General features: G+C 40.1%; 1 protein-coding gene across 3 annotated transcripts; it reads right to left on the minus strand.

The window, feature by feature from the left end:
• Positions 1–629: 629 nt before the first annotated feature.
• Positions 630–25,574, minus strand: SSR1 (signal sequence receptor subunit 1). 3 transcript variants are annotated; one of them, XM_034762272.1, is made up of 10 exons: positions 25,390–25,574; positions 17,323–17,441; positions 14,680–14,767; positions 14,198–14,460; positions 13,268–13,344; positions 10,950–11,028; positions 9,771–9,864; positions 8,957–8,971; positions 5,073–5,136; positions 630–3,327 (listed from the first exon to the last, which is right to left on the minus strand). In XM_034762272.1, exons 1-10 carry the CDS (start codon positions 25,472–25,474, stop codon positions 3,321–3,323), a joined length of 891 nt encoding a protein of 296 aa, XP_034618163.1. In that variant the 5' UTR covers positions 25,475–25,574; the 3' UTR covers positions 630–3,320. The 3 variants fall into 3 exon arrangements, with proteins under 3 accessions (XP_034618163.1, XP_034618164.1, XP_034618165.1); XM_034762273.1 differs by lacking the exon at positions 8,957–8,971 and having other exon boundaries at positions 25,390–25,573; XM_034762274.1 differs by lacking the exons at positions 630–3,327; positions 8,957–8,971 and having other exon boundaries at positions 3,966–5,136; positions 25,390–25,572.
• Positions 25,575–26,683: the final 1,109 nt, after the last annotated feature.

Consider the following 26,683-nt stretch of genomic DNA (forward strand, 5'->3'; position numbering starts at 1 on the left):
ATAAGTTATGTTCAGAACAGGTGCTGCTGCTGCTTTCCCCCTCGCTCCCAATCGAGTACTTTATTCTTTTTACAGATGAGCTCAGGCTGCTGGTTTGTGTACAACAGTTCAATACAGAAGTAGCTTTTAAAGTACAAGGTGTTTTAAGTCTGCTTAAATACGTGTGCAGTTAAATTATTTGCAGTCACTTATCAGCAAAAATAATCACAGAATACCAATCAAGCTTTTTAGTGCTATACCAGTACTTTATTTAACAAACCAAACTACAAAAAGCTAAGAATTTAAAGTTTGTTTTACAAAAAAAAAAAAAAAAAAAAATTCCTTAGAGACATACTTTCAAGAGTGATTTTGCTTTCCCTTAAACTGTTTAAGAATTTGCAGGTAAGAAAAGTAAAAATTCAATTTGTATTTCAGTTGTGGTATAACTTCAATGAGCTGAACCTCAATTGTCCAGAACAGTCTGTCCCTTCAGTTTCAAAAGGGTTCTCAAAGTGGGTCTGTAAACTGTATCTGTAAAGAGCATGTTCCCTCCCATTCAGAATCATAACATTGCTGTGGTAACTAAATTGCTTACATGGAAAAGTGATTAAGAAGGTTAGTGTACTGCAAACAGAATGGAGAGAGTGAAGTCAGCTTCTGAACCTACTTTATTACAGTGAAACTTCCTTGTGGTTCTCTGTTCATATATTTAGCAAAACAATAGTATGGTGTATATAAAAAAATCCAGATTCTTATGGCCCTGTAAGGCTGCTGCACTCTATCCAGTATGAGCACTGATCAAGTGGAAGGGCACAAGTCTTCTATACAGCAATCACCACCTCTTCAAATCAGGGTAGGGCCGAGTCTTGCAGCACAATACTGAAAATCTTGACAAGTATTACATGAGCTACTTCTATGAATTTAGCATTTTTCATCTTTAAAGAAACTTAACATTAACTCCCTCACAGAGATTGGGACTTGTATTTGACCTTTTCCCCTAGCTGCCATAAATTCAGTGCTCTTCAGTGTAAGTAATGGGTCTTGAGCACCAGCAAGGATTTCAAGAGTCCTTTATAAACAGTGCATAAAGACTGAAGTATTAGTCCCTTTTCACAGATCTGTACAGCCATGTTAAATGTCTCCCAGTCATACTAAATCTGCAACAGGCCTATCACTAGAACCTTCTCCATCTAATTTCTTGGTTTATGCTCCTTGGCCATGGTTCTTCATACAAAATTCTATTTGCAAGTCTGGCTTTAGTCGCTTCCTCCTGTATCAGATTTGCCTGGAAAGCAGTTCATTCAGATTTACTTTTGTGCTTGTTTCTGCCAGGCTTAAATTTCAGTGATAGAGCATTTGATAGTAGGATGAAGGGAAGAGGAGCATTGATAATCTGAACTGTTTAAGACACATACTCAAATTAATAGTCAGCATGCTATTATGAGCACTAACGACGTGAAACTGATTTTAATGCAAGTTCTCCTTTGGGAAAGTGATTAAAGCTTTCCCTTTTTAGACTAAAAGTTAGTGACCTGATGAACTGCCCAATATGTGCATAAAGTAGGCTACCTACAGCCCTTTAAAGTAATATGGTAATCCTAAAAAGCTTTAATACTTAACTCATAAGTATACAATTGCAGATGGTAAGGTAGCCCATTATGGCATACAACTAAGACCTTAGTGTACTAGATTGATTTTAGCATCTCCTCTCAGCACATGGATCAATTATTATTGCTATAAGCTCAGCCATTTCACACAGAACTGCAGTATTGCTAAATTTTAACTATAGTATATTAAAGGGGAACAAAAAATTGGAACTATGCTATTTCATACATGCAAAGTACTTAATGGAGAGCCAAAAGTAGGAAGATTCTCCCCAAGAAGCTGTTAGATATCACTAAATTGTAGTAAGCAACCCTTCAGTCAACGGTGGCACTATAAGCATTTCATGCTAGTGGTGGAACTAGTGCCTTAAAGAAATTAATTAAGCATGTGTGATTACTACAGCTCAATTCACTAAGTAATATTAGCAGACTGTAACCCCCCACTCCAAAGTTTTCCTCTTAGCCAGCCTCTACTGCAACACCCATTCAAGCTTAGAAATTTGAAGATTGGCTCTAGTTCCTTCTGTGCCACATACAGCCACCTTCTTCCTCCCTTCCCAACAGGCTGGGTGCTCATTAAGTGTGACCTTGATTACCTGATGTAATGGAGGTATTAAACAATTGGCTCTCCTTAAAAAAAAACACTTTGATTTTACTAACTTAATGGTATAACAATCTATTCATACAACTTATTTTTGAAAGTTGTTCCAGTGGTAATTATTCTTTGTTCTATTTTACATTAAATTGGTCCACTGCTAGGAAAGATCAAGAGTTCAGTTCAACTTAGGTGAGTGTATTGTTTAGAAATAACTGTCAAATATGATACTTCCATCGGAGTTCTGTGTAGTTTAAGAGCTGTAACTATTAAATCTCAAGCTGTACTATGTATGTAACTGTTTCAGAAGTCTTAAGAATGAGGGCCACTTTCTCATTTACACTAAGGTGAAAGAATGAAGTTGGATATTCCAAATTGCTATCGTATGGAACCCCCATCACAGTAACTGTGTTCTGGTCCTTTGCCTTTGTACAGTGCAGAGGGTTTGCCTCCTGTGTGACGACTGTCTCCAACGCAACTACTCACATCCAGAATTGTCCTCATTACCTTTATTTTCTTTGGGAATGTGAATGGAGATAACACTATTTCCAGACTTCAAATTGACTCTAGGAGAGATGTTGAATTCACTAAATCGTTCCAGCATGTGATGATGGGAAACCGTAAATTTAAATACCAGGCATAATCCTGAGATTAAAATGCAAAGGGTTCAGTCAGTTTCTCCCCTGATGACTTAATTGCTTTGCTGAATCAGGAGAAGTATGAATATAACCTGATAAACCATCCTCCGTTTAGCTGAAGTGGCTTGTTGCTTGCATTAGCTGATGTACAAAGTTGTTGTTTTGAAGGTAGCATTCAACTGATTAAGTATATTTGATTTACTATGATCAGCCTGTACAAGATTTCTAATAATCTTTTAGATCCTGCAATGTGGTAATTAAATGTTCTTTACTGGCTAGTTATATGTTAAGTTTGTAAGTCAAGCACTTTTAAAAACAGGAAGTAGATTTTCTAAAGTTACTTTCCACACCAAGACAAGAGTCAAAATACTTCACACTTCATTTACAGGGAAGTTTATAGTATAGTAGCGCCAGTACAGGGAGTTTCAGACCTTAGACCCTGTTTCACACCGAGTGTGGTGAAGTGATTTGCAGGTATTGTTCATCTGTCATTGGCTCAGATGCTCAGTCCCTGCAGAACAAAGGCAGATCAAGAAATAAGCACTAGGAAAACTATAAAACTAAACTACACGTCCCAATCACTGCCTTTCCCAAACTGAGCAAACTTCAAAATGACGACTAAGGGACTTTTAAAAAAGGTATTTAGGCACCTAATGACTCAGACAGGTTGGATTTTCAGAAGCACCTATCTTTAGATACCTAAATATCTGTATACAAAACTATGACCCTATGTTCCTTCCTTTTACTGTCAGAGAATGCAGGACTGAAATCCAGTTGCCTATGCCAAAACTTATTCTCCTATACATTTTTAGTGACAGATCTGTACTTAAGTTCATAGTAATCATGAAACTAGAGTCTTCTACAACACAAATCCTATTTGAGGGTGGATAGCTTGCATTGTATCTTTTAAATGTATGTTAAACTAGCATGTATTTAATAATGGGAATATACTGGAATTATCAATCTGAAGAAGTTAAACAAAACTTGCATGAAGCACCATCTAATTTAAAGTTTGAGTAAGAATTAGGTATTTCCAATAGCTGTCATTTCACTATGACTCAGCTACTTTAAAAAGCTATAAGTATTTTACAACAAAATTTATGTACTTCACTAAGATCAAAACTTCACATAACTTCACAAAAGAAAGGGTCAAAGTTAATTTCTTTTTTACTGTCATTTAAAAACTCATAGCTTTGTACACCTGCAGGTTATATTTGAAATTAAAATTAATCTCTTTACTGTACATTAACTAGAGTCTCTGCGTAACATACAACTTCGTAAGTTATCTTTTGCATCCAATATAACTTATGAAACTCAATGCATTTTGCTACCTGTGATTCTTCTAGTTTTTGTAAGGGTGGGGAAGTCACTGAACACTAATTGGGGCCTATTAATTACTTAAGCAAACATTCCAAAGCTCTCTATGGTCCAAAATACCAGAACTGTTGGCACCAGTTAAATAAACTAACAATTTAAACAGATATAACGGGGGGTTTTGTAAAAAGAATTTTATATAGATTACATACCATTCCATGCTTCACAAATTTTGCTGCTGTAAAAATCCCTCTAACATTTATACAAATACATTTGGATTCTTAGGTCTCAGTGTGCGCATTATATCAAACAGCAGCAAAAAAATTCTGTACTGCTAAAAGCAGTTACACCTGCTTGTGCCTTTAGAATACTAACTACATTTAAAAAAAGTCCAGATAATCAGTGCATCATCACTGAAGTAGGAACATACAAAAAATCCTAACAAAAGTAGCTATGTGTGTAGCAAAGAATGAAGTTCATAGCTTTAGGATACTACATAATAAAAAGGCATGAAGACTCTTATATAAAACAGGATACAATCAGACTAGATTAGGCAACTACACATTTGGATTTCGGGGGGGGTGGGGGGGGGGGGGGAGAGAAAACACTTCAGAAAGGTTTCAAATGACAAGCCAGCATTACATAGGACTCTAAAGGCACATTTCAGGTAGCACAATGATTGTTAAAATCAACTGTTTATACACACACATCTTAATGGTTAACTCTCATTCCCCCTGCCCCCAAAGCAATTTTGTTATCTTAAAAAAGGGATGAGAAGTACGTTTTCAGCAATGTTATCACCAGTCGGATAAATTGATCAGTCCAAATAGTATTTTCCTCATGTTGATATGGATTCTGTGCACTACTGCAATCCAGGGGAAAAAAAGGGGGAGGAGGGGCAGGATTAGTAAAGGCTGAATTGTTGTATTAATTAACATTTACTCATCAGATCCCACTGATCTCTTCTGTACCCTTTTGCGTGGCAACCGCCTGGGTGAAGCTTTATCTGAAGGAGAAAAGGAGACAAGATTACCTAAACTGCTGCAAATAGTACATCAGATTAAAAGGACACTTTTTTTTTAAAAATATTCTCATGCGTTTCCTGAATAGAATGGAAATTGCCATTTGGCTTTCCAGCACACTGCCATGCAGGAGACAGCTTGAGGATGAAAGATAAACTTACTTGATTGTTTTGAACATGCTAATAGCATAGTATTTAAAATCTATTATTAAACTTCAGGGCATAAATCTTCACGTTCTTTGACACACACCTCACAGGACTGACTATATTTAGTTGTTTGTAAAAAAACTAAAACTAAAAATGCTAAAATACACCCTAAATGAAAGATGCTTTGTATTCAAAACATTAATCTGTACCCAGCTAAAAGGATTACACGCTCTATCAGTTCCTTTAGAAGCCATGCCAAAAACCCTACACTTACCTTCCGTTAACTAAACACCTTCAATATGCAAACTTATCTTCTAGCATCATATCAACCTCTAGAGAGTAATGCTTTACCAGCTGACAGCTGGAATCAAGTATTCCTTTAATGTTTGAGGTAACCATATCAGAATTCAGCAGGGCAAAAGAGATATTAGCCATGATGATTTTAAATCCCACGACTCTAGGAATCATTCAAGCCTTACAATACTACAAAATCATTTGATGTTTAATCCTGGTAGTTTACAAAAAACTGATTATAGCAGGCCTACAACTGTCCTTTGCTCTAGGGATGCTTTTCGTGCAAACAAAAACAGAGTAGAAGAATTAATACAATCCAAAATATAAATCCATGCCTAAATTTGAACCCATGGCTCCAGGGAGAGTATTTTATGCCTTGCTGTTTAGACCCCTATCAATCTCTCCATTTTACTCTAAAATCCTCTGGTGCTAATTTATGCACCTTTTCATAATTCTAATACACATTCCCTCTACAAATCTCCTTATTCCTTCTAGTGTCTTTCATACCATTACCTCCCCACCCAAAGACCTGTGGAAAGAAATAGGTAGGATACAGGAAGGGACCCAATAGTTTTATAGCATTTCACAATTATGATGCAGTGTGCAAACAGCCAGTCCTCAGACCTTTATCAGGTAAGAAAATACTATTCCCATTTTATTGATAGGGAAACAGGCACAGGAAGTTTAAGTAGTCTGCCCAAAATCACAGCAACTCAGTGTCAGCCTAAAGATTATAAACTAGGTCTCAATAACATCCATGCCTAATCCAGCAGACCAGTGTCCCTCACCAGTCATATAACTGTCAGTTTTCTAATGGTTACTCTTACACATGCCACATTATCTAAGGCCACATATCCATAGCCACTATTACTTCCATCAGCTTGCATAACTAATTTCATACAGTAGGTGCACACTGTGGTATTCTCCTGGATGCTGCTGCAGTACTCACCTATCTTTCTCCCTGTCCTGGTCATGAGTAGTTCCACACCGTAATAAAACATTTCTAAAGTTTCACAGATTTGATTAACTGTGTGCAAAATTCTACATGCAAGAGATATTATGGCACATGTAGTTATTTGTACTAAAAGTGAACAAACTGTTTAAAATGAGATACATGACCTTGTTTCATATGCATGATTTTTGTTCTTTTCACTAAAAGTTTCCTCACAATTGCAGCCTTCATCTATGCAATACTATGAGGGGAATAAAATGCTGTGCACTTTAAACAAGACTACCACAACAAGAGTCACAAAAATACTAAAACTAAAGGAGGATCTATATATGTTAAATGTTGCAATACGTTGTTTACCTGCAACACCCAAACTTCTGTTATAATCTTACTAGAGCTGTTGATTAATTGCAGTTAACTCACGCGATTACCTCAAAAAAATTAATTGCGATTAAAAAAATTAATTGTGATTAATTGCAGTTTAAATCATACTGTTAAACAATAGAATACCATTTGAAATGTATTAAATATTTTTGGATGTTTTTCTATATTTTCAACTATATTGAACAGAATAGACGTACAGTGCTCACTTTACATTATTTTTATTACAAATATTTCACTGTAAAAATAGTATTTTTCAATTCACCCCATAAAGAGATTGCATGACGGTACTTGCATCGTGAAAGTGCAACTAAGGCCTGGTCTACACTGGGGGTGGGGGTCGATGTAAGATACGCAACTTCAGCTACAGGAATAGCGTAGCTGACGTCAATGTATCTTATTTCGACTTACCTCCCATCTTCATGGTGGGGGATCAACGACCGTGGCTCCCCCATCGACTCCGCTATCGCCGCTCGCCCCGGTGGAGTTCCGTAGTCGACGGGAGCGCGTTCGGGGATCGATATATCACGTCTAGATGAGACGCGATATATCGATACCCGATAGATCGATCGCTACCTGCCAATCCGACGGGTAGTCTGGACGTACCCTTACAAATGTAGATTTTTTGTTACATAACTGCATTCAAAAACAAAAATGTAAAACTTCAGAGCCTACAAGTCCACTCAGTCCTACTTGTTCAGCCAATCACATTTGTTTACATTTACCGAAGATAATAGTACCAGCTTCTTATTTACAATATCACCTGAAAGTGAGAACAGGTGTTCGCATGGCACTTTTGTAGACAGCACTGCAAGGTATTTACATGCCAGCTATGCTAAACATTAATATGCCTCATCATGTTTTGCCACCATTCCAGAAGACATGCTTCCATGCTGAAGATGCTTGTTAAAAAAATGTGTTAATTCAATTCTGACTGAACTACTTGGGGGAGAATAGTATGTCTGTTACTGTTTTACCCACATTCTGCCATATATTTCATGTTGTAGCAGTCTTGGATGATGACCCAGAACATGTAGTTCATTTTAAGAACACTTTCACTGCAGATTTGACAAAACCCATAGAAGGTACCAATGTGAGATTTCTAAAGATAGCTCCAACACTCGACTCAAGGTTTAAGAATCTGACGTGCTGTCCAAAATCTGAGCAGGACGAGGTGTAAAGCATGCTTTCAGAAGTCTTAAAAGAGCAACATTCTGATGCAGAAACTACAGAACGAGAACCACTGAAACTGAAAATCAACTTTCTGCTGGTGGCATCTGACTCAGATGATGAAAATGAACATGCTTTGGTCCACACTGACCTGGATTGTTATTGAGCAGAACCCATCAGCATGGATGCATGTCCCCTGGAATGGTGGTTGAAGCATGAAGGGACATATGAATCTTTAGCGCATTTGGCACGTAAATATCTTGCGACACTGGCTACAACACTGCCATGTGACTATCTGTTCTCACTTTCAGGTGACATTGTCAACAAGAAGCGAGCAGCAACGTATCTCCCGCAAACAAACAAACTTGTCTGAGTGACTGGCTGAACAAGAAGTATGACTGAGTGGACTTGGAGGCTCTAAAGTTTTACATTGTGTACAAAAAAATAACTGCATTCAAAAATAAAACAATTCTACATTTGTAAGTTCAAACTTTCATGATAAAGGAATTGCATGACAGTACTTGTATTAGGTGAACTGAAAAATACTATTTCATTTGTTTTTTACAGTGCAAATGTTTGTAAAAAATATAAAGTGAGCACTGTACACTTTGTATTGTGTTGTAATTGAAATCATTTGAAAATGTAGAAAACATACACAAATATTTAAATGGTATTCTATTATTGTTCGTGCAATTAATTTGTTTAATCGCTTGATGGCCCTAAATCTTACCAGTGCTTTCATGCTATTACACTGACTCCCACATACAGCGATGAATTAGAATTTTACTGGAGACCAGTTAGTGTAGATGCATAGTAAAAGCCCCCCAGTTAATATAAAGCACCATCAAAGTTTAAATACCTCACCTCTTCTACTCTGCACTGAAGCCACAGGAAAGCAAAACAGAAAAGACAGCAAAAGAGAAGTCAGAAATATCCACAAGCATTCAAACAGCCTTAGAAAAATCAGATACTGAATTTGGGTTTAGAATTCTTAACAGAAGTTAGTGATATTTAGGACTCCAATACAACTACACAACCCTAGTCTTAATGTTGTGTTTGATAAGTACAAGATCATACACTTAGATGATCATTTGATAGTCTTAAATGGGTTCATCCTACAGACTGAAAACTCGGGGGGGGGGGGGGGGGGGGGAAAGGGAGGAGGGAATGGGAAAATGTCTTATTCCACTAGGACTTCTCCGCAGGACCCCTTCAGATTTCTGTGATCAAACTTTGGTTGGAGGGTCAGCAGTGCTGAAAGCCAGTCTATGAAAGCATGGGTAAGAAAGAAAAGGTTTTATTTTTTTTAAAAACAAAGTCTCTATATAGATCACTTCTGCCATGTAACACCTATTTTGGACTTCGCTTCCAGCTAACCAGTGAAATGGAATATAATGAAAATGACTAGCAGGCAGGAGGAAAAGTTTGTGGTGGCTGCCCGTTAGCTCTTCAAAAGTCTGTTTAGAGTCTACCTTTAAAAACAGCTCACTATTTAAAATAACCAGTTACTGTGTAATACGCAAAAGAGTTATTACAAAAAGGTGCATATGCTTAAGATACTTCTAGATTGAACTTGTTTCATGAAGCAGATGGCTTAAGAATCTGGAAAAAAAATTTTTTTTAACAGTTTGATAAAACAAATGAATCATACCCTTGTTGTGAAAGGCTTACTACTTACTGATCTGATTTAAAGTTTCTTGAGGAATCCAGCTCATGTCAACGTCATTTTGATTTGATGTGCCCATCTCTACTTTCTGTGCTGGTCTCTTTCTCTGGAAGAGTTTGAGGTAAGAATATATTTATCTCACACAGAGATGTGAACAGATTTGCCTTCCATAAGGAAGCTTTATGTAGTACAAATGTCAGGGTATTAAACCTACATAAGGAATTCCTGCATTTAGTAAAAGCCAACTGTCATTAAGCAAACACAAAATAATACACCTTTAAGCTTGTGAACAGTTACAGTGTCAAGCCCTCCTTGTAGCCTAACTTCAGCAAACTTGACACCTTAAGTAATTTGTCAGAAGTCTTATAAAGTGTCAGATCTAATGCTTTTAAATTCAGATTATCCTCATTCCATGTAGCAGGAATTATATCTAGATTCCCATACAACTCCATACATATCAGTGATGCAGTACAGTATTAAATAATTACCAAGAAAGCACAAATCTACAAAACACTACTCTTATCTCCAGTATACTTAGGATTTTTCCCTAATAGCATTCTATTATTACTCTTTGAAATGAACACCCTTGTGGTACCTGGAGTGTTGAGTTACACTTTCACTAGATGTACTACTTGGCCAAATCAATATGACGACAAACCATTAGTTGTAATATGATGATAGTGTTCAAGACTCAGGCCTATCATGCTAAGCAAATATAAACATGTAGGAATACATGATCCCAATCCCAAAGGTTACAATACACGTTAAGACAGGGCATTAACAGCTGACATAACAGCAGGAAATGAGGAAGGACTTCAATGAGGTTGTAAAGAGTACGTGAAAAATGTAGTTTTGTAGCTGCACACACCTGACATTTGGAAAACACCAGAGCCTTTTATTCCACAAGGTTGACCATTGCTATGGTGAAGAAGGTAAGCAAAGGTACAGTGGTAGACAAGCAACTCATCAGCATGATTTTTCAAGTTACAAAACAGCTCATAAGACACATTTCTGTTTAAAGGCTAGGAGGAATTCTAGTATCAATCTGCTTCCCTTCAATTTCACTGATCAAAGTTAAATTTTCATGTTCTTTTGTGCCATAACAGGCCACAAAAGGTGTATTGCTGCGATTGGAAGCTAACACTTCAGTATCAACATATGATTAACAAGTGCACATAATTGCTTACTTACTTTCCTAGATTCTAGCAGTTGATGTAGACCAACAATGACAAGTAGGCCAAGTCCTGCCAGGAACACGTACATGAAGATTCTTATTTGGTAAGAGGGAGAAGGAAAAAAAAAAAATGTAGGGTCATCTTCAGTTTGAAGTCTAATCAGTTGTTTAAAAGAATGAGAAGTAATTGCAGAAATTTTATCAGGCCCTTGGAGTGCCTCTGCATATTGTGTGGTTTTACAAGCATTTTTTTTTTTAAATAAGTTTTGAGGTCTCTCTCAGGAAAAAGAATGGAGGATGAAAAATAATGAAGCTTAATACAAAGTACTGCGAAAAAGAGTAAACCAAATAGAGTTGTTTGGCTCGGATAAGTTACAGTAATCTTAACTTTTACATGGAAAAACAGAGTAAATTTTCATACAAAAGTGCCATTTGGTAGACTTCAACAAATACACCTCTACTCCGATATAACGCTGTCCTCGGGAGCCAAAAAATCTTACTGTGTTATAAGTGAAACCGCGTTACATTGAACTTGCTTTGATCTGCCGGAGTGTGCAGCCCCACCCCCCCGGAGCACTGCTTTACTGCATTATATCTGAATTTGTGTTATATCGGGTCGCGTTATATCGGGGTAGAGGTGTATGTATTTAGCTACTGACATTTCTCTAAGTTCACATTTGCTAAAGTTAACGTAACATACCAAATTCTAAAATGGGGTGTGTGTGAGTGAGAGAGAATGAATAAATGTGACTGCTAATTTACTAATCAGTTACAAGAGCTATGAGGCCCCATTACATAATCACTTCTGTAGTATACACCACCTCAATGCTCATGTTGTAAGGATACCCTGAAGTCTTTACTGGTGATGGAGCATCCTAAGAAGTGGGTACCTAAATTAGAACTTAGAGAGAGTGTTCTACAGCTGAATTCTCTGAAACAGCCTGTACATTTCCTAGATTAAGTGGATAGTTGAATTCTTTTTCTATAGATTCCAACTATAGTTTAAATCTCATTCAGTATTTAAGAGGTTAGGTTCCCTTATTCTTATGAACAGTAGATCATCCTCCAAGGTATTAAACTAACCAATTTTACAAGCTGAAGCTGACAAGAAGTTCTAAATCTATGAACCAAATCATTGTGCCAAGTATCAGAGGGGTAGCCGTGTTAGTCTGTATTCACAAAAACAACAAGGAGTCTGATGGCACCTTAAAGACTAACAGATTTATTTGCATCTGAAGAAGTGGGTTTTTTACCCACGAAAACTTATGCCCAAATAAATCTGTTAGCCTTTAGGGTGCCATCGGACTTCTTGTTTTCATAAAAATCATTGCAGAAAGAGTTTAATCAGAATCTTCATCAAAAGACAAACGTTTTCAGTAAGCTTTTGAAAACTGATTTGCTGAGCAGGCAAATTCTAGTACACAGTCATCTGTAAATGCTTGGTATCTTCTTCAAAAGGGTGATGTACGTGCTTTTGAAAATGCCACACACAATATTTTAATGTACGTTTAACAAGTATGTACTGTGCCACATCCTTGCAACAAATAGTGAGAGTACCACATCATTTCCTTTCTTTCAACAATTTAGTTGAATGCTCATAAGGAATGCCTCTAATCCACAGATCAAGTAAAGCAGCTAAAAGTTTCCCCACAAGGAACTGCAAGCTACTTCCAGGGACAAATAATTCTTTTTTCACAGCAATTCACCTTTAGCTTCTTTGCGTTTCCACAAAATTGTGAGGAGCGCATGTGTTAACTAGGAATTAGACTAAAAATTCACATGTTGCCACCTGAAAAGAATCCCTCAGATTAGACTAATTTAAAACAGTGCCTCAGAAGTAAAATTGTATATCACAGGTACTTCAGCCTTCAAAATGTGGCCCACATCTCAATACCCTGAGCCATCTGTGTCACCCTTCCTCCCTACAAATAATTTTATTTAGGAATACAGCCTCAGATTGAGGCTATTCATGCAATTATCAATAGGCCACACTTATGCTCAGGACTTGGATCGGAGACAGAAAAGTAATGAAAACTATCCTATCTGACATAGTAATATTATGGCTATATTTTGAAATATGAATTAGGTACAGAATTTTTCTTAACTGCATATCCAATCAGTTTTATTTCACATTAAACAAGAAAGCACATCCTCTATTTCCGAGGTGTTGGGTTAACATTTCCCCTCCCCTCTTCTGAATACTCTACCATCACCAGGCCATACAGGATTTCCAGCATTCCATGAAATGAGGACAAAAGCATTTTTAAGTGGCCACACATAACAGTACATTACTGCTGATGTACTACCAACAAAAACAAGTTCAAATTTCTCTTACGTTTCTCCATCCAATCCATCTTCTTTTTCAATAATTGTAACAGTTTGATTGAAGACAGCATCTTGGAACACATTGCCCTGCAAAAATGATGATTTTTTTTAAAATCAGTTTAACCTCTCATAATTGTAATGCCTTCCAAGGAAATGTGATGAGATTCTAAAACCTCTGCTGAGGACAAACTACTATGTGGAGAGCAGAGGAACTGATTAGCTCACAACAAAAAGGTAAGTCATAACTATGGGAGAAAACACTGCAAGAGGTTCTGAAACTGGAGCTAGCTGAAGACTTGCAGAGCAATACCTTTGGTAAGTACGTAGAATACAAAAAAAATCTTACACAAGAACATGTGATACAGTGTCCATGGCTTTAGCACAAATGCTATACTAATTTCATGTCTTTCTGTAGTGTGATAGAGATGTTCTATTGAGCACCGAGGATCTTATTACATTGTTCACTGGAGGGAACTTTCAAAGGTGCAAGAAGCTGTTAGATGTTTAACTCCTTCTGAAAGTCAATGGGAGCCAAGCACCTAACTCCCATTAGTGCCTTTGATAAATCTTTTAAAAAGCTAATGACAACACTTGCCAGCATTGCTCACTCATTTAAATTCATGGGGCTACACATCTCACCCAGTGAGTTTACAAGATCTCAGGAGAAAGTCAAGATTTTCTGTAAAGACAGAGCACCATTCACTATCCTTAAGTGCTATAATGTCCCTAGCTAATGGAAGTTCAAGTGTAATTTTATAGCACACAAAACATGTACAGATCTACAATCAAATACATATCCATAACAAAAAATAAGTTGGTCTAAGCATTTAATGTAATCTACATAGACACTAAGTGTTTTTAAAAACACTAGCCTTTCCCTTCCTGCCCACAATTCCACTTTAATTTGAATGACTAAAAGTAATTCCAAAACTGGGCTTACATTTAAGTCTTTGTAGTTCAGATTTATAACCAGTCCGAAGGGACGACCACCCATAGGCTCTGCAGGGATGAATGAGTACTCAAATGTGGCCTGTCTTTGTGGTGGAACCACTGTGTTCAGAGGAAGAGCTGTGAAATTCTGGATGAAAAACTGATAGTCCTGAGGGTACCGGAAAGAGGCATCAAGAGACTCAATAATAAAATCCTCTGTACCCTTGTTGGTGAAGCCTACCAGGAATTTTACAATGTTGTTTGCAGGAAAGTCTAGAACATAATATCATAAAGTTAGAAAAGTTTTTATATGCCATGCCAGCGTTAAAGTGCACAAGAATCCCAGTTTAAACTCAGCCCCAACAAAACTGTACAATGCTTTATTAGAGCTTCAACATTGTTTTATGCATGTGTAATGACATTTAAAACTAACGACCAGTCAGCAACAGCCAAGCATTTGTTAGATGTGCACAAGTCCTGTAGCAATCTTACCTTCGCCTTTCACAAACAAGATAGTTGTATCAGCGCTAGGTGAGGCTTTAGGTTCTCCTGATAAGTCTTCTTCCTCTTTTTCTTCTATCTAAGACAAGAGAAAGTTTTGAAAAACCTATAATAAAGAGTGAAGCAAAGAATATGCACATTTTATGAGAATCCTATACGTTAAGTGTAACGGAAGTATTTTGTTGTGTGGCATCCTGTAACAAAATTAGTGGGACAAAACATTTACAGCTGCTGCTGTAACAGATGTGACAGACTGCCAACTCTCTGCTGTTTGTTTCTCTTTGACCCTGAGCTGCTAGTTCTCCAGCCCTGTAAATGGCCACAGAGTTAAATGCAGCATGATTACCATAGTCATAGGCTCTAGAGTACAAGAGGTGCTTAGAAGTTGATAATCTAAAATTGTGGAGTCTTGTTTTCCCCGATTACATGGTTGTTCTCTATTTTTTAAAACAAGCAAAGAGCTTGGTCTAAGCCAAGGGCTGTTTTATCCCTCTGCATCTAGTTACTTTATTATAAAGTGAAAACCGAGAACAAGGCATCCTTCTTGTAAATAATTGTCAACACAATTTTATATTGCATAAAATGTAAACGTATTAAGAAGATTTTTAAGTAACTACTTAAATAGCCAAAATATAATTCCCTGTTTACTAACCAAGATAGGTGCATAAGTTTGTATAGCCTCTGCATTATTTGATATGACTAAACATTTAAAGCAGTGCAGTACTTTGACACTTTTTTAGGAGTCAGAAGTAGTCAACTGTTACAAGGAAGATAATCTCAACTGATGTCTTGACAAACCTTTCAATTCTACCTAAAGGCTTCTGATCCCAAAGCAACAGGAGAATCACTGTTTAAACTAACAGTCTAAAAATAACTTCAAAAATTCAAGCAAGTTTCCATACCCACTCCAAGATGGTGTCAGTCGCTTATTAAAACAAAGATCTTACAGAATATAACTTAGACAATAAAAAGTAAGTTTTGCTGTAGACAAATCTTTGTTTAAAGACTATTTCCACTGAATTTTAAGATGTTAATGGTAAAAAAGTTGTATTGTGTTTGAACTCAGTCCCTTTAATTGTTCTGAGTACACATTCTGGACAGGCCTCATTTTCTCATCCCTATCTTATAATAGTATACCAATTGCCTGTCCTTCTATCTCCAAATAAGAACAGACTTTCGAAACAAGGTATCCTATGTCTTGTAAAAATTTGGGTAGTGATTTACTATTAATCTAGGAATTCTTAAGGGCAGCAGCTATTTATAATAAAAGGTATTTCTAGCCTGGTAAGGATATTACCAATGCTACAATCCTTGAAATGAGGTACACCTCACATTATAATATTGTTTTCTACTTGTAGAACTCTGTAGATATATTGTGAGAGAGACTGTTAATCACATAAAAGTTAGAGTGTGAAGGTTACTTTTAACCAAGTGCTGTCAACATGTTGGTCAAGGTTAGGCTTCAGTTAAGCTTACATTCTTATGTTTATTCTTGGACCAAATATTTTTTGAAGAAAATCAAGAACACAGGAAATTTTTAGAGTGTTCACTACTTTATTCATCTCTAGGACTTCAAAAATTTACCTCTATTCCCTTACTAACCCAAGAACTAAGCCTACTAACCAGAGAGAAAGATATCTCATGCGTCAATGCAAAGCCACATCTTGTGTTATTTCAAAACTAGTCCTATACTGTTTGAACACTGTATTTAACAATTTTCGACTTACTACTAGAGATGGTTAAATAGACAATGTACACTGAATGTATTCCATTAATACCACAAATATTTAATTCCCGCTGAATAGTATCTGACTGCTGTTAAGTTGGTCACGTAGTATGGAAGGGCATCAAATAAATTTGATGAAAAACCAGTAAAATGCATCAAATGTATTTATCAAGCAGTAATCTAGCAATTCTTTGCTTTTATTATATATAAAAATTCACAAACACCCTCCTCTTTTCATCTTCCTTTATTTTCCCATTCCCATAACTCAAGTTTTCATTTTAATTTCTTAGCATTAATGTGCATGAGTTGATGCCAAGAGAGTAGCCTTTACCAGGTATTTAACAGCTGAATGTTAAATCTGCCAGAGGTGACTAGTAACACTACATAAATCATATCACATCAAGATTTTGAAATAGTTGCCTCAAAAAGGAAAGTGACATTTCTGGTGGCATGACAAATGTACCTTGGTGATTTTATTTCAGACTGCAGATGTAATTAATAGAAGCAAAAATATGCCTCAAAACTAGACTTCAATCATTATTGCAGGGCTTAAGTGAGACTTCAAAGAGACAATATGACAAGCCAAATTTACACTGAAGAAATACCATTATCTTTTTAAGGTGAATCTCGAAGTGGGAAAAAACAAACTATGCAATTTCAGTTAGAGTTCTCTTTTTAAGATGCTGTTAGGCACAGCCAGTGTTCCAATTACTATTTAGTTGTTCCTCTTATATCCTTCCAGTTGCCCAAATTGAAAGTATTTCTAAGGTCCTTAATTATATTTTTCATTAGCCACTTTAAAGAAATGAAATACGGTATACTAAAATTCATATTTCTAATCCATCTAACCTCTAACTTAAAGAAGCTGTATAATCTAATGCTTTGAAACAAAATGTATGCAATTCTACCAAGTCTGTGGGTTCATCTTCTTCAACTTCAGCTTCATCATCTTCATCTTCAACTACCGTATCTTCCACTGCTTCTTCATCCTCCGTAGCATCTTGGGCTGCAACTAGTAAACTTGAACCTAGTAACAAAACAAGATGGAAATACCAGAAGTCATTTTCTGCAAGTGTGGTTGACTAACGGGATGTTGGGATCATACTTCAGTTTTCCAAGACTTACATTTACTGGTAGGAGATAAATAGTTTGAGGTTTTAGTTGCAAAATATTATGCAAAAGTTTTGGTCTGTATAAGCAGAAATCACTATCAGTTTAGAAACTTCAGTTTCTATTGAATAAGTTTTTAAAATTTAGTAATTTATGTACCAGCAATCTCAAAACAAATTAAAGCTTTGGTGCACACAACTGCAGAGAAAAAAGTGAAGATAAGATCTGTCAAGGTGTTTGCCTTAGGGTACTAGGAAGTAACCAAGCTGCTTCTTAGACCCCTGATTTTACCATGAATGTCCTATTATTGTAAAATTTAAGCTTTGGTGTAGCTGATATGAAAGTGTTCTTTATTTCTAACAGGCTTCAGAGTGGTAGCCGTGTTAGTCTGTATCAGCAAAAAGAATGAGGAGTACTTGTGGCACCTTAGAGACTAACAAATTTATTTGAGCATAGCTTTCATGGGCTAAAGCCCACTTCATCAGATGCATGCAGTGGAAGATACAGTAGGAAGATATACTTACACATACATACATACACACACACACACCATGAAAAAATGGATGTTGCCATACCAACTCTAATGAGACTAATCTAATATGATGAGCTATTATCAGCAGGAGAAAAAAAAATTTTTTAGTGATAATCAGGATGGCCCATTTCAAACAGTTGACAAGAAGGTGTGAGTAACAGTAGGGGGGAAATTAGCATGGGGAAATAGGTTAGTTTGTGTAATGACTCATCCACTCCCAGTCTTTATTCAAGCCTAATTTAATGGTGTCCAGTTTGCAAATTAATTCCAGTTCTGCAGTTTCTCATTGGAGTCTGTTTTTGAAGGTTTTTTTTGTTGAATAATTGCGACTTTTAGGTCTGTAAGAGAGTGACCGGGGAGGTTGAAGTGTTCGCCAACTGGTTTTTGAATGTTATAATTCTTGACGTCTGATTTGTGTCCATTTATTCTTTTGTGTAGAGACGGTCTGGTTTGGCCAATGTACATGGCAGAGGGGCATTGCTGGCACATGATGGCATATATCACATTGGTAGATGTGCAGGTGAATGAGCCTCTGATAGTGTGGCTGATGTGATTAGGTCCTATGATGGTGTTCCCTGAATAGATATGTGGACAGAGTTGGCAACGGGCTTTGTTGCAAGGATAGGTTCCTGGGCTAGTGTTTTTGTTGCGTGGTGGCTGGTGAGTATTTGCTTCAGGTTGGGGGGCTGTCTGAAAGTGAGGAATGGCCTGTCTCCCAAGATCTGAGAGTGAAGGATTGTCCTTCAGGATAGGTTGTAGGTCGTTGATGATGCGCTGGAGAGTTACACAAACTAACCTATTTCCCCATGCTAATTTCCCCCCTACTGTTACTCACACCTTCTTGTCAGCAGATCGAGGGACATGATCGTTCCCCTCTATTCAACATTGGTGAGGCCTCATCTGGAGTACTGTCTCCAGTTTTGGGCCTCACACTACAAGGATGTTGAAAAATTGGAAAGAATCCAGCAGAGGGCAACAAAAATGATTAGGGGGCTGGAGCACACGACTTATGAGGAGAGGCTGAGAGAACTGGGATTGTTTAGTCTGCAGAAGAGAAGAATGAGGGGGGATTTGATAACTGCTTTCAACTACCTGAAAGGGGGTTCCAAAGAGGATGGATCTAGACTGTTCTCAGTGATACCAGATGACAGAACAAGGAGTAATGGTCTCAAGTTGCAGTGGGGGAGGTTTAAGCTGGATATTAGGAAAAACTTTTTCACTAGAAGGGTGGTGAAACACTGGAATGGGTTACCTAGGGAGGTGATGGAATCTCCTTCCTTAGAGGTTTTTAAGGTCAGGCTTGAAAAAGCCCTGGCTGGGATGACCTCCTGAGGTCCCTTCCAATCCTGATATTCTAACTGTTTGAAATGGGCCATCCTGATTATCACTACAAAAGTTTTTTTTCCTCCTGCTGCTAATAGCCCACCTTATTTGATTAGTCTCATTAGAGTTGGCATGGCAATACCCATTTTTTCATGTTCTGTGTGTATATACATCTTCCTACTGTATTTTCCATTGCATGTATCTGATGAAGTGGGTTTTAGCCCACGAAAGCTAATGCTCAAATAAATCTGTTAGTCTCTAAGGTGCCACACATACTCTTCGTTCTTTATTTCTAAGTAATCCACTAAATTTTAAACATTTATACAACAAGAAGTTGAAAAATCAGATGCAAATTAATTTAGTAATCGTTAGGAATAATAAAATCATGGTATTTTATGTATATTGATGAATCTGACTGTTTGGATTGCTTTCATTCATGTAGTTCAACAATTCAGGTCAGAATCTGGACTATATTTGAGAAATCTTTAAAAGCCAGAAATAATGCACCATGTTATGTGTACATTCAGCTAAACCAGAGGTTCTCAAACTGTGGTCCACGGAACACCAGTGGTCCGCAAGCTCCATTCAGGTGGTCTGCGGATAATCCCCTCTAAGGTGCGTACCTGGCCGCTGCACACAACAAAATAAAGGGCCACCCACCTAATTAGTGGAGCCACGCGGGCATGGCTCCACTAATTAGGTGCCTGGACACTGGAGAAGACGCACATGTAAAGTGAGGTAGTGGTCTTGGGGGGAATAAGGTGTCGGTGGGAAGGGGCAGTGGGGTGAGAAGAGGGGGTGGGGGAGGAATTTGAGATGTGCAGGGCTGCAGAGGCCAGAAAAAGAGGCAACTTTCCCCAGCTCTAGGCTGCAGCTGCCAGGGAGAGACAGCCCTCCTTCCCAGCCTCACCTCAGGGGCTGCTGCTACAGTGGGGGAAAGACCCCCACTTCCCAGCCCCATCTCAGGGGCTGCAGCGGCAGGGGAGAGAGGGCATATCCTCGCATTAGAAAGGTAAGACTACTGATACTACAATGTGAGTTGTGTGCTTTTATTTGTAGAACAAAAAACCTATTAAGGGGCTTTTTTAATATAGCGCTTTTATCCAAAGCGCTTTACAATAGTTAGCTAACGGTACAAACAACATTTGGAAATATCATTAAGTGGTCCACTGAGACCCCCAGCAATTTTCAAGTGGTCCACGAAAAATAGTTTGAGAACCACTGAGCTAAACTAACTAGATGCTCCAGTGCTCATTACCTATCCCTTGCTATTTGTTATATTGCAATATTTTGGCTCAAGATGGGAAAATGTCTGAAATTAGAACTAAATGGAATCAAACATCTAAGCTGAGGTCGGCAACATTTCAGAAGTGATGTGCCAAGTTCACTGTAATTTAAGGTTTCCCGTGCCAGTAATACATTTTAACGTTTGTAGGTCTCTCTGTCTATATTATACAAATAAACTATTGTTGTATTTAAAGTAAATAAGGTTTTTAAAATATTTAAGAAGCTTCATTTAAAATAAAAAAAATTAACTCAAATTAAAATGCAGATCTTATCAATTTAGTGTGATCCTTGCCTGGGATCCTTGTCTGCGGTTCCAGCCACCAACCCCACTCAGCTCTCTGCCAGTCTGCACTCAGCATTCAGCCTGCTGCCGGTCTTGGGTTCCAGACGCCGGCCCCGCTCAGCCTCCTGCTGGCCTGGGTGAGCAGAACCCCAGGCTGGTACCAGGCTAAGGGAGACCTGCGGCCGGGATCCCGGCTGGCAGGAGCTGGCGGCCGGAACCCCAGACCGGCAGCGGGCTGAGCGGCTCAGCCTGCTGCCGGTCTGGGGTCCCAGCCACCAACCCCGCTCAGCCCGCCGCCACTCTGGGGTTCCGGCCGCCGGCTCCTGCCAGCCGGGGTCTCAGCCCGCTGCCAGCCTGGGGTTCCTTGGGGGTCCCCAGGCCAGCAGCAAGCGCTGAGTGGGGCTGGTGGCCGGGACCCCAGCTGGCAACGGGGCAGCAGCCGGAACCCCGGAGCAGCAGTGGGCTGAGCTGCGTGCCATCAAAAAAATCGGCAAAAATGCGTGATGTAGGTTGCCAACCCCTGATCTAAGCCCTTCTCATTTTCAGTTTTAATTTTCTTAAATTTCTTAAGAACATATGAGTGTTTATTCAAACATTAAAAAGGTGAAAATTGGTAAAATATGGAAACAAAAGGCAGCAGGCAGGAGATGGGAGGTGGTGTGTTCAGTGCTCATGGGAGCCAGGGTACTCATGACTTACTGGTTGGGTGGTCTTGGGTGCTGGAGCCTGGCTCCCTGCCCCTCTTGCTTCCCCCGTGTACAGAGGAAGTGAATGGGAATGCACTGAAGGGCTGAGGTCAGGAGGGGAGTGGAAGGCTGCACCCCATGAGTACTAACACTCTCCAGCAGGGGTAAGGGGAGTTGTGTGGGCTCTCTCAGCTACTGGGACCTGGCTCCTGCCCATCTCATTCTCCAGGATACAGAGTCCAGTCTACTTCGCATACTGGGCGGAGAACCCAACTGACCTGGCCCTTCAGTGCAGACCTATTCATTTCCTTGCAGAATCCCCGTCAGCCTCCTCAGCATGCCTGGGCAGAGGCGAGTAACTGTCAGTTGGTGGCTGCTGCGCATGCATGTTGGGGGAATGAGATGAGCAGGGACCCGAGACTGCCTGCTCAGAGCCCTGTCCACTTTCCCTGCCAGACAGAGCGCCCTCCTGACCCCATCCGCTTCCTCCGTGAGATTCCTGGGTTCCCTCCCCCTCCCCCCCCCATCATCAAAATTTGGGGGGGGGGGAAGGGGGAAGTAAAATCCAGATACTAGCTTCTTCAAAATCTGGGATTTTTGGGGAGCTGGGGGGGGGAACTCGATAAATACTAAGGCAATGGCCTTGCTAATATCATATAGTATATATCAAATTATAGCAAAGGATACAATTCAAGAAGCTAAGAAAGTTCACTTTAGCAGGTCAAAATGATCAGAATGCTATAGTGGATTTATAACTAAAGTCATCTTGTGCTATTTTTCCACACCTGCTCTGAAATTCTCCCCCCACCACAAATATCAGCATTCACATCAATAATTGGTTTGGATCAATTGCACTTTAATTCAAAGTCATTAGGCGTTTTATCACATTCATGATATGAGCACCTATGAAATTAGCTCAAATCCTCATTTGTAAAAGTGAGTTCTGACACACATTTAAAATATGTAGGCACATACTGATGAAGTTTGAAGACTACAAATTTAGTCCCCAATCATATAGCTCATGCAGAGTGCCCCACCAGAAACAGAACTGCAGGTGTGCACGATCAACTATTTAAATGCTCAACAACAAGAAAATTAAGGGTCTCATTAACTTGATCATATTACATTTTCTACTGAATGGCATGGTTTCATCAAACATTAAAAGTTATCATGTTTAAGAACATGAATACCTTTGCACAACATAGCCACACCTTTTATAATAAAGTGAACTTTAATTTCCTGACAAGCATTCAGAGGTCCAAGTCTACAAACATACATAGGTTGAGTTATTCATATGTATAAGACCCCCCCACTGTTCTAAGCACTGATCTGAAAGACAGTCAACTTAACCCCATTTGTCTGAATTAATTTACCTGTTATTGTTACACCTAAAATTACCTTAACTGAAAAGAAAAGAAAAAAATCTCTATTTACTTCATGCATTTGACAGCATTTCATGTGCAATCTGTTTTACTATTTCCCCTGTGGACCCAAAACCTGAGCGAGGCCTGGAGGCATCAACCTACCTACAACTAAGTAGGAAAGATATGGTTTTAAAATATAGTAGAATGGGACTGTAAATCCAAAAAATTTGTCAGGGAGGTCAAGGGTAGATACAGTACCTGGAGCAATTCAACTCATTTTAGATTAAGAGATTTCAAGTTCATAGTGACCTTTCACTGTTACAGAAACAAAATTAATTCGCCTGCTTTCCCTTCCTCACTCTACCCCAAAAATAGAGGAAAAATCCAAAGTTATCAAGTTTAAGGAACTTGTAAGCAAAACAGCAGCTTTGCAGGGCACTTACACCCAAACAGGCCAGGAGCAATTCTCCTGGACCAGAGAAAAATCTGGATTTAGTGTGGCACTAAAACAGTCTCATTCAGATTGCTTATTATACCCCTCCAGTTGGCATCTCTCATTGGTTAGTTTAGGCAGCTCCCTGCCTATCCTGCAGGTTTAGGGGATTGCAGTCTATGGGTACATCTATGCTCAGCGGGTAGTGTTCAATGCATCAGGGATTGATTTATCGCGTCTTGCCTAGACACAATAAATCGACCCTCGAATCGACACCTGTACTCCACCTCCACAGGAGTAAGCTGAGTCGATGGGGAGCTGCGGCCGTCGACTTGCTGCCGTGAGGACGGCCAGGTAAGTCGAACTAAGATAGGCAACTTCAGCTATGCTATTCGTGTAGCTGAAGTCGAAGTATCTTAGTTCGAAACCCCCTCTCCCCCTCAGTGTAGCCCAGGCCTAATTCTCCCCACTCTTTATATAGGAGCCTAGGCGCCTAATTCAGGCTTCTTAGATTGAAGTATAATTCCTGTGATTTTCTAGCTGCCTAAAAATTAGGTGTCACAAGGTTTAGCATCACAATTACTAAATCCTTTTGTGGATCTAGGCCCAAATCCTCACAGAGGATTAGCACATCTGTAGAACTCAAATTTTATGTTTAGCAATTTGTAGAAAGACTTTCAGAAACTTTTCAAGTTTACTGCTTAGCCACAACTAATTGAAATAATTTCAGCCTTACAAGGTTTCAGAGAGTTAAGAGTTTGTGAATACTGGATTTATAATTAAAGTCATGACATAACCTTAACTATAGCCAGTGCCTGCTACGTTATTTTATATTTCACTACATAAACGTGCTTCCTAAACAACACACTAATCTGCGATCCCTTCAATGGATTTCAGAAGGAATGATGATGTGGCAATAGTAGAAAGAGAGAGCTGCTTTTTTTGTGGGAAGAGGAACACATGACATCTGATGCAGTACCCAGGCAGAAGAGCATGCAAGTACAGCATTACCCTTCAACCCTCTTTCAACTTATTATCAGCAATTTTCAAGGCATAAATCAGATACAATTACAGTGTAAACAGACGTGAGTGTTTGTTTTATTATTTGAAGGACACGTCGGGGCAGGGAAAAAGAGAAGACTGGCTGCCAAAGCATTTTCTTGCAGTTTTAAAGTAGGCGCTCATCAATTTATATAGCAAGTCCAGAAAAGCGATCCTTACGGCCATTTCAAGCACCCCCTGCTGTAAGTTAGCAGCCGCTCTGCGTAGTCACACAGCCCCCTTACTGGCTGCCTTGAAAGGATGCTTCCCTCCGCCCCAGCGAAGGTGCCCGCTAGAAAGTTACGGCTCGCTGCAGCAGTACAAACTGTGGCCCGACGTGTCAGGCCAATAGGACAGTCCCTGCCCCCGAGGCTGGCCGCGCTGTGGTGTGGGACCGATCGAGGGAAAACCACTCGGCCGCCAGAGACACCAGCTACCCCCGAGTACCGGCGCGGGCTAGTCCGGCGGCCAGGAGGCACCGGGGAGCGCGGCACGTGTCCGGGAAGAAGCCACGGACCCGGGGCCGTTTGGTCAGGGGTAGCCGCGTGCGAGGGCCGGTAGCCGAGTGGGGAGATCAGTGACACGTCAGCCCCGCGGACAGCGAGCAGCTCAACCTCCCCGCGCCCCCTGGCTCGCCCCAGTTGAGCGCGGGGGAAGGCGCTTGCCTTTGCCGCCGGCACGTCCAGCAGTGCCAGGCACCAGGAAGGCAGGACCCGGCCGCCTCCAAACTGCACAGGGGGATCCCGGGCCAACCCCCCGCCCGACACCCTGTGACCAGGAACCTGGTCTCTCCACCCACCCGGGGAAGCCCAGGCCCAGCCCCTCACGCGCTCGCCCGCTCCAGGAAGCGGTTAACGTTTCCCGTTCGAATTTCAAATATCAACGTCTCCCCGAACACGAGCGCGCGCGTCCTCACCGGGGCCGCCACGAACTCCACCGAGCAACAGAGCGGCGGGAAAAGCCAACAGCACGAGCAGCAGCAGCTGGGTCGGGGATCTCATAGTAGCAGCTACCTAGCGCCCTCCGTGGCTGCTGCTCTTGCCCAAATGGCGATCACCATCGCCTCCATCCGGGAACCTGGCGCCCTCACGCCACGCTACGCTACGCCACGCACGCTCTCCGACCCCGCCCCCGAACCGCAGAGGACGTGGCTCCGCCGGGGAAGAGGGAGGGGATCACGTGACTTAAACAACACGTACGCTTTTTTCTGGCCCTTAGGGCGCATGCCCAGAACCTCAAACGCACATGTGTCCGACGAACGGTCTCATTTTCCAGGCCTCTAGTGCGCACAAGCAAGGTGCTCCGTAAGGTTCACGTTGCGCATGTGCGAACTTGTTCTTCTGTCAACTCTATGGCGGGCGCTCCTTTCCCCCCGCGCTTATGCGAAGGAGCAGGGGGACTCTGCGCCAGACGGGGGCTAGGTTGGTTGTCCCAATGCAGGCAGCTGTGAGGTGCAGCCAACCTGGCCACGGGGGGAGCGGGGGCCATGTTAGCTGTTGGCTGTCACTGTCCCCAGTAGCTTTGTGCCATGACAGGTTTCAGAGTAGCAGCCGTGTTAGTCTGTATCCGCAAAAAGAAGAACAGGAGTACTTGTGGCACCTTAGAGACTAACAAATTTATTAGAGCATAAGCTTTCGTGGACTACAGCCCACTTCTTCGGATGCATATAGAATGGAACATATATTGAGGAGATATATATACACACATACAGAGAGCATAAACAGGTGGGAGTTGTCTTACCAACTCTGAGAGGCCAATTAAGTAAGAGGAAAAAAACTTTTGAAGTGATAATCAAGCTAGCCCAGTACAGACAGTTTGATAAGAAGTGTGAGAATACTTACAAGGGGAGATAGATTCAATGTTTGTAATGGCTCAGCCATTCCCAGTCCTTATTCAAACCGGAGTTGATTGTGTCTAGTTTGCATATCAATTCTAGCTCAGCAGTCTCTCGTTGGAGTCTGTTTTTGAAGTTTTTCTGTTGTAATATAGCCACCCGCAGGTCTGTCACTGAATGACCAGACAGGTTAAAGTGTTCTCCCACTGGTTTTTGAGTATTTTGATTCCTGATGTCAGATTTGTGTCCATTAATTCTTTTGCGTAGAGACTGTCCGGTTTGGCCAATGTACATGGCAGAGGGGCATTGCTGGCACATGATGGCATATATCACATTGGTAGATGTGCAGGTGAACGAGCCCCTGATGGTATGGCTG

Source organism: Trachemys scripta, chromosome 2 (genome assembly GCF_013100865.1).
Source record: "Trachemys scripta elegans isolate TJP31775 chromosome 2, CAS_Tse_1.0, whole genome shotgun sequence".
Lineage (NCBI taxonomy): Eukaryota > Metazoa > Chordata > Testudines > Emydidae > Trachemys > Trachemys scripta.

Coding starts and splice junctions, on each gene's coding strand:
- SSR1 (XM_034762272.1), bottom strand. CDS start 25,474: ATGAGATCCCCGACCCAGCTGCTGCTGCTCGTGCTGTTGGCTTTTCCC. Junction 13,345..14,197: donor TGAACTACAAAGACTTAAAT/GTAAGCCCAGTT, acceptor TCATTTTTGCAG/GGCAATGTGTTCCAAGATGC. Junction 9,865..10,949: donor AACTGCTAGAATCTAGGAAA/GTAAGTAAGCAA, acceptor AAACTCTTCCAG/AGAAAGAGACCAGCACAGAA.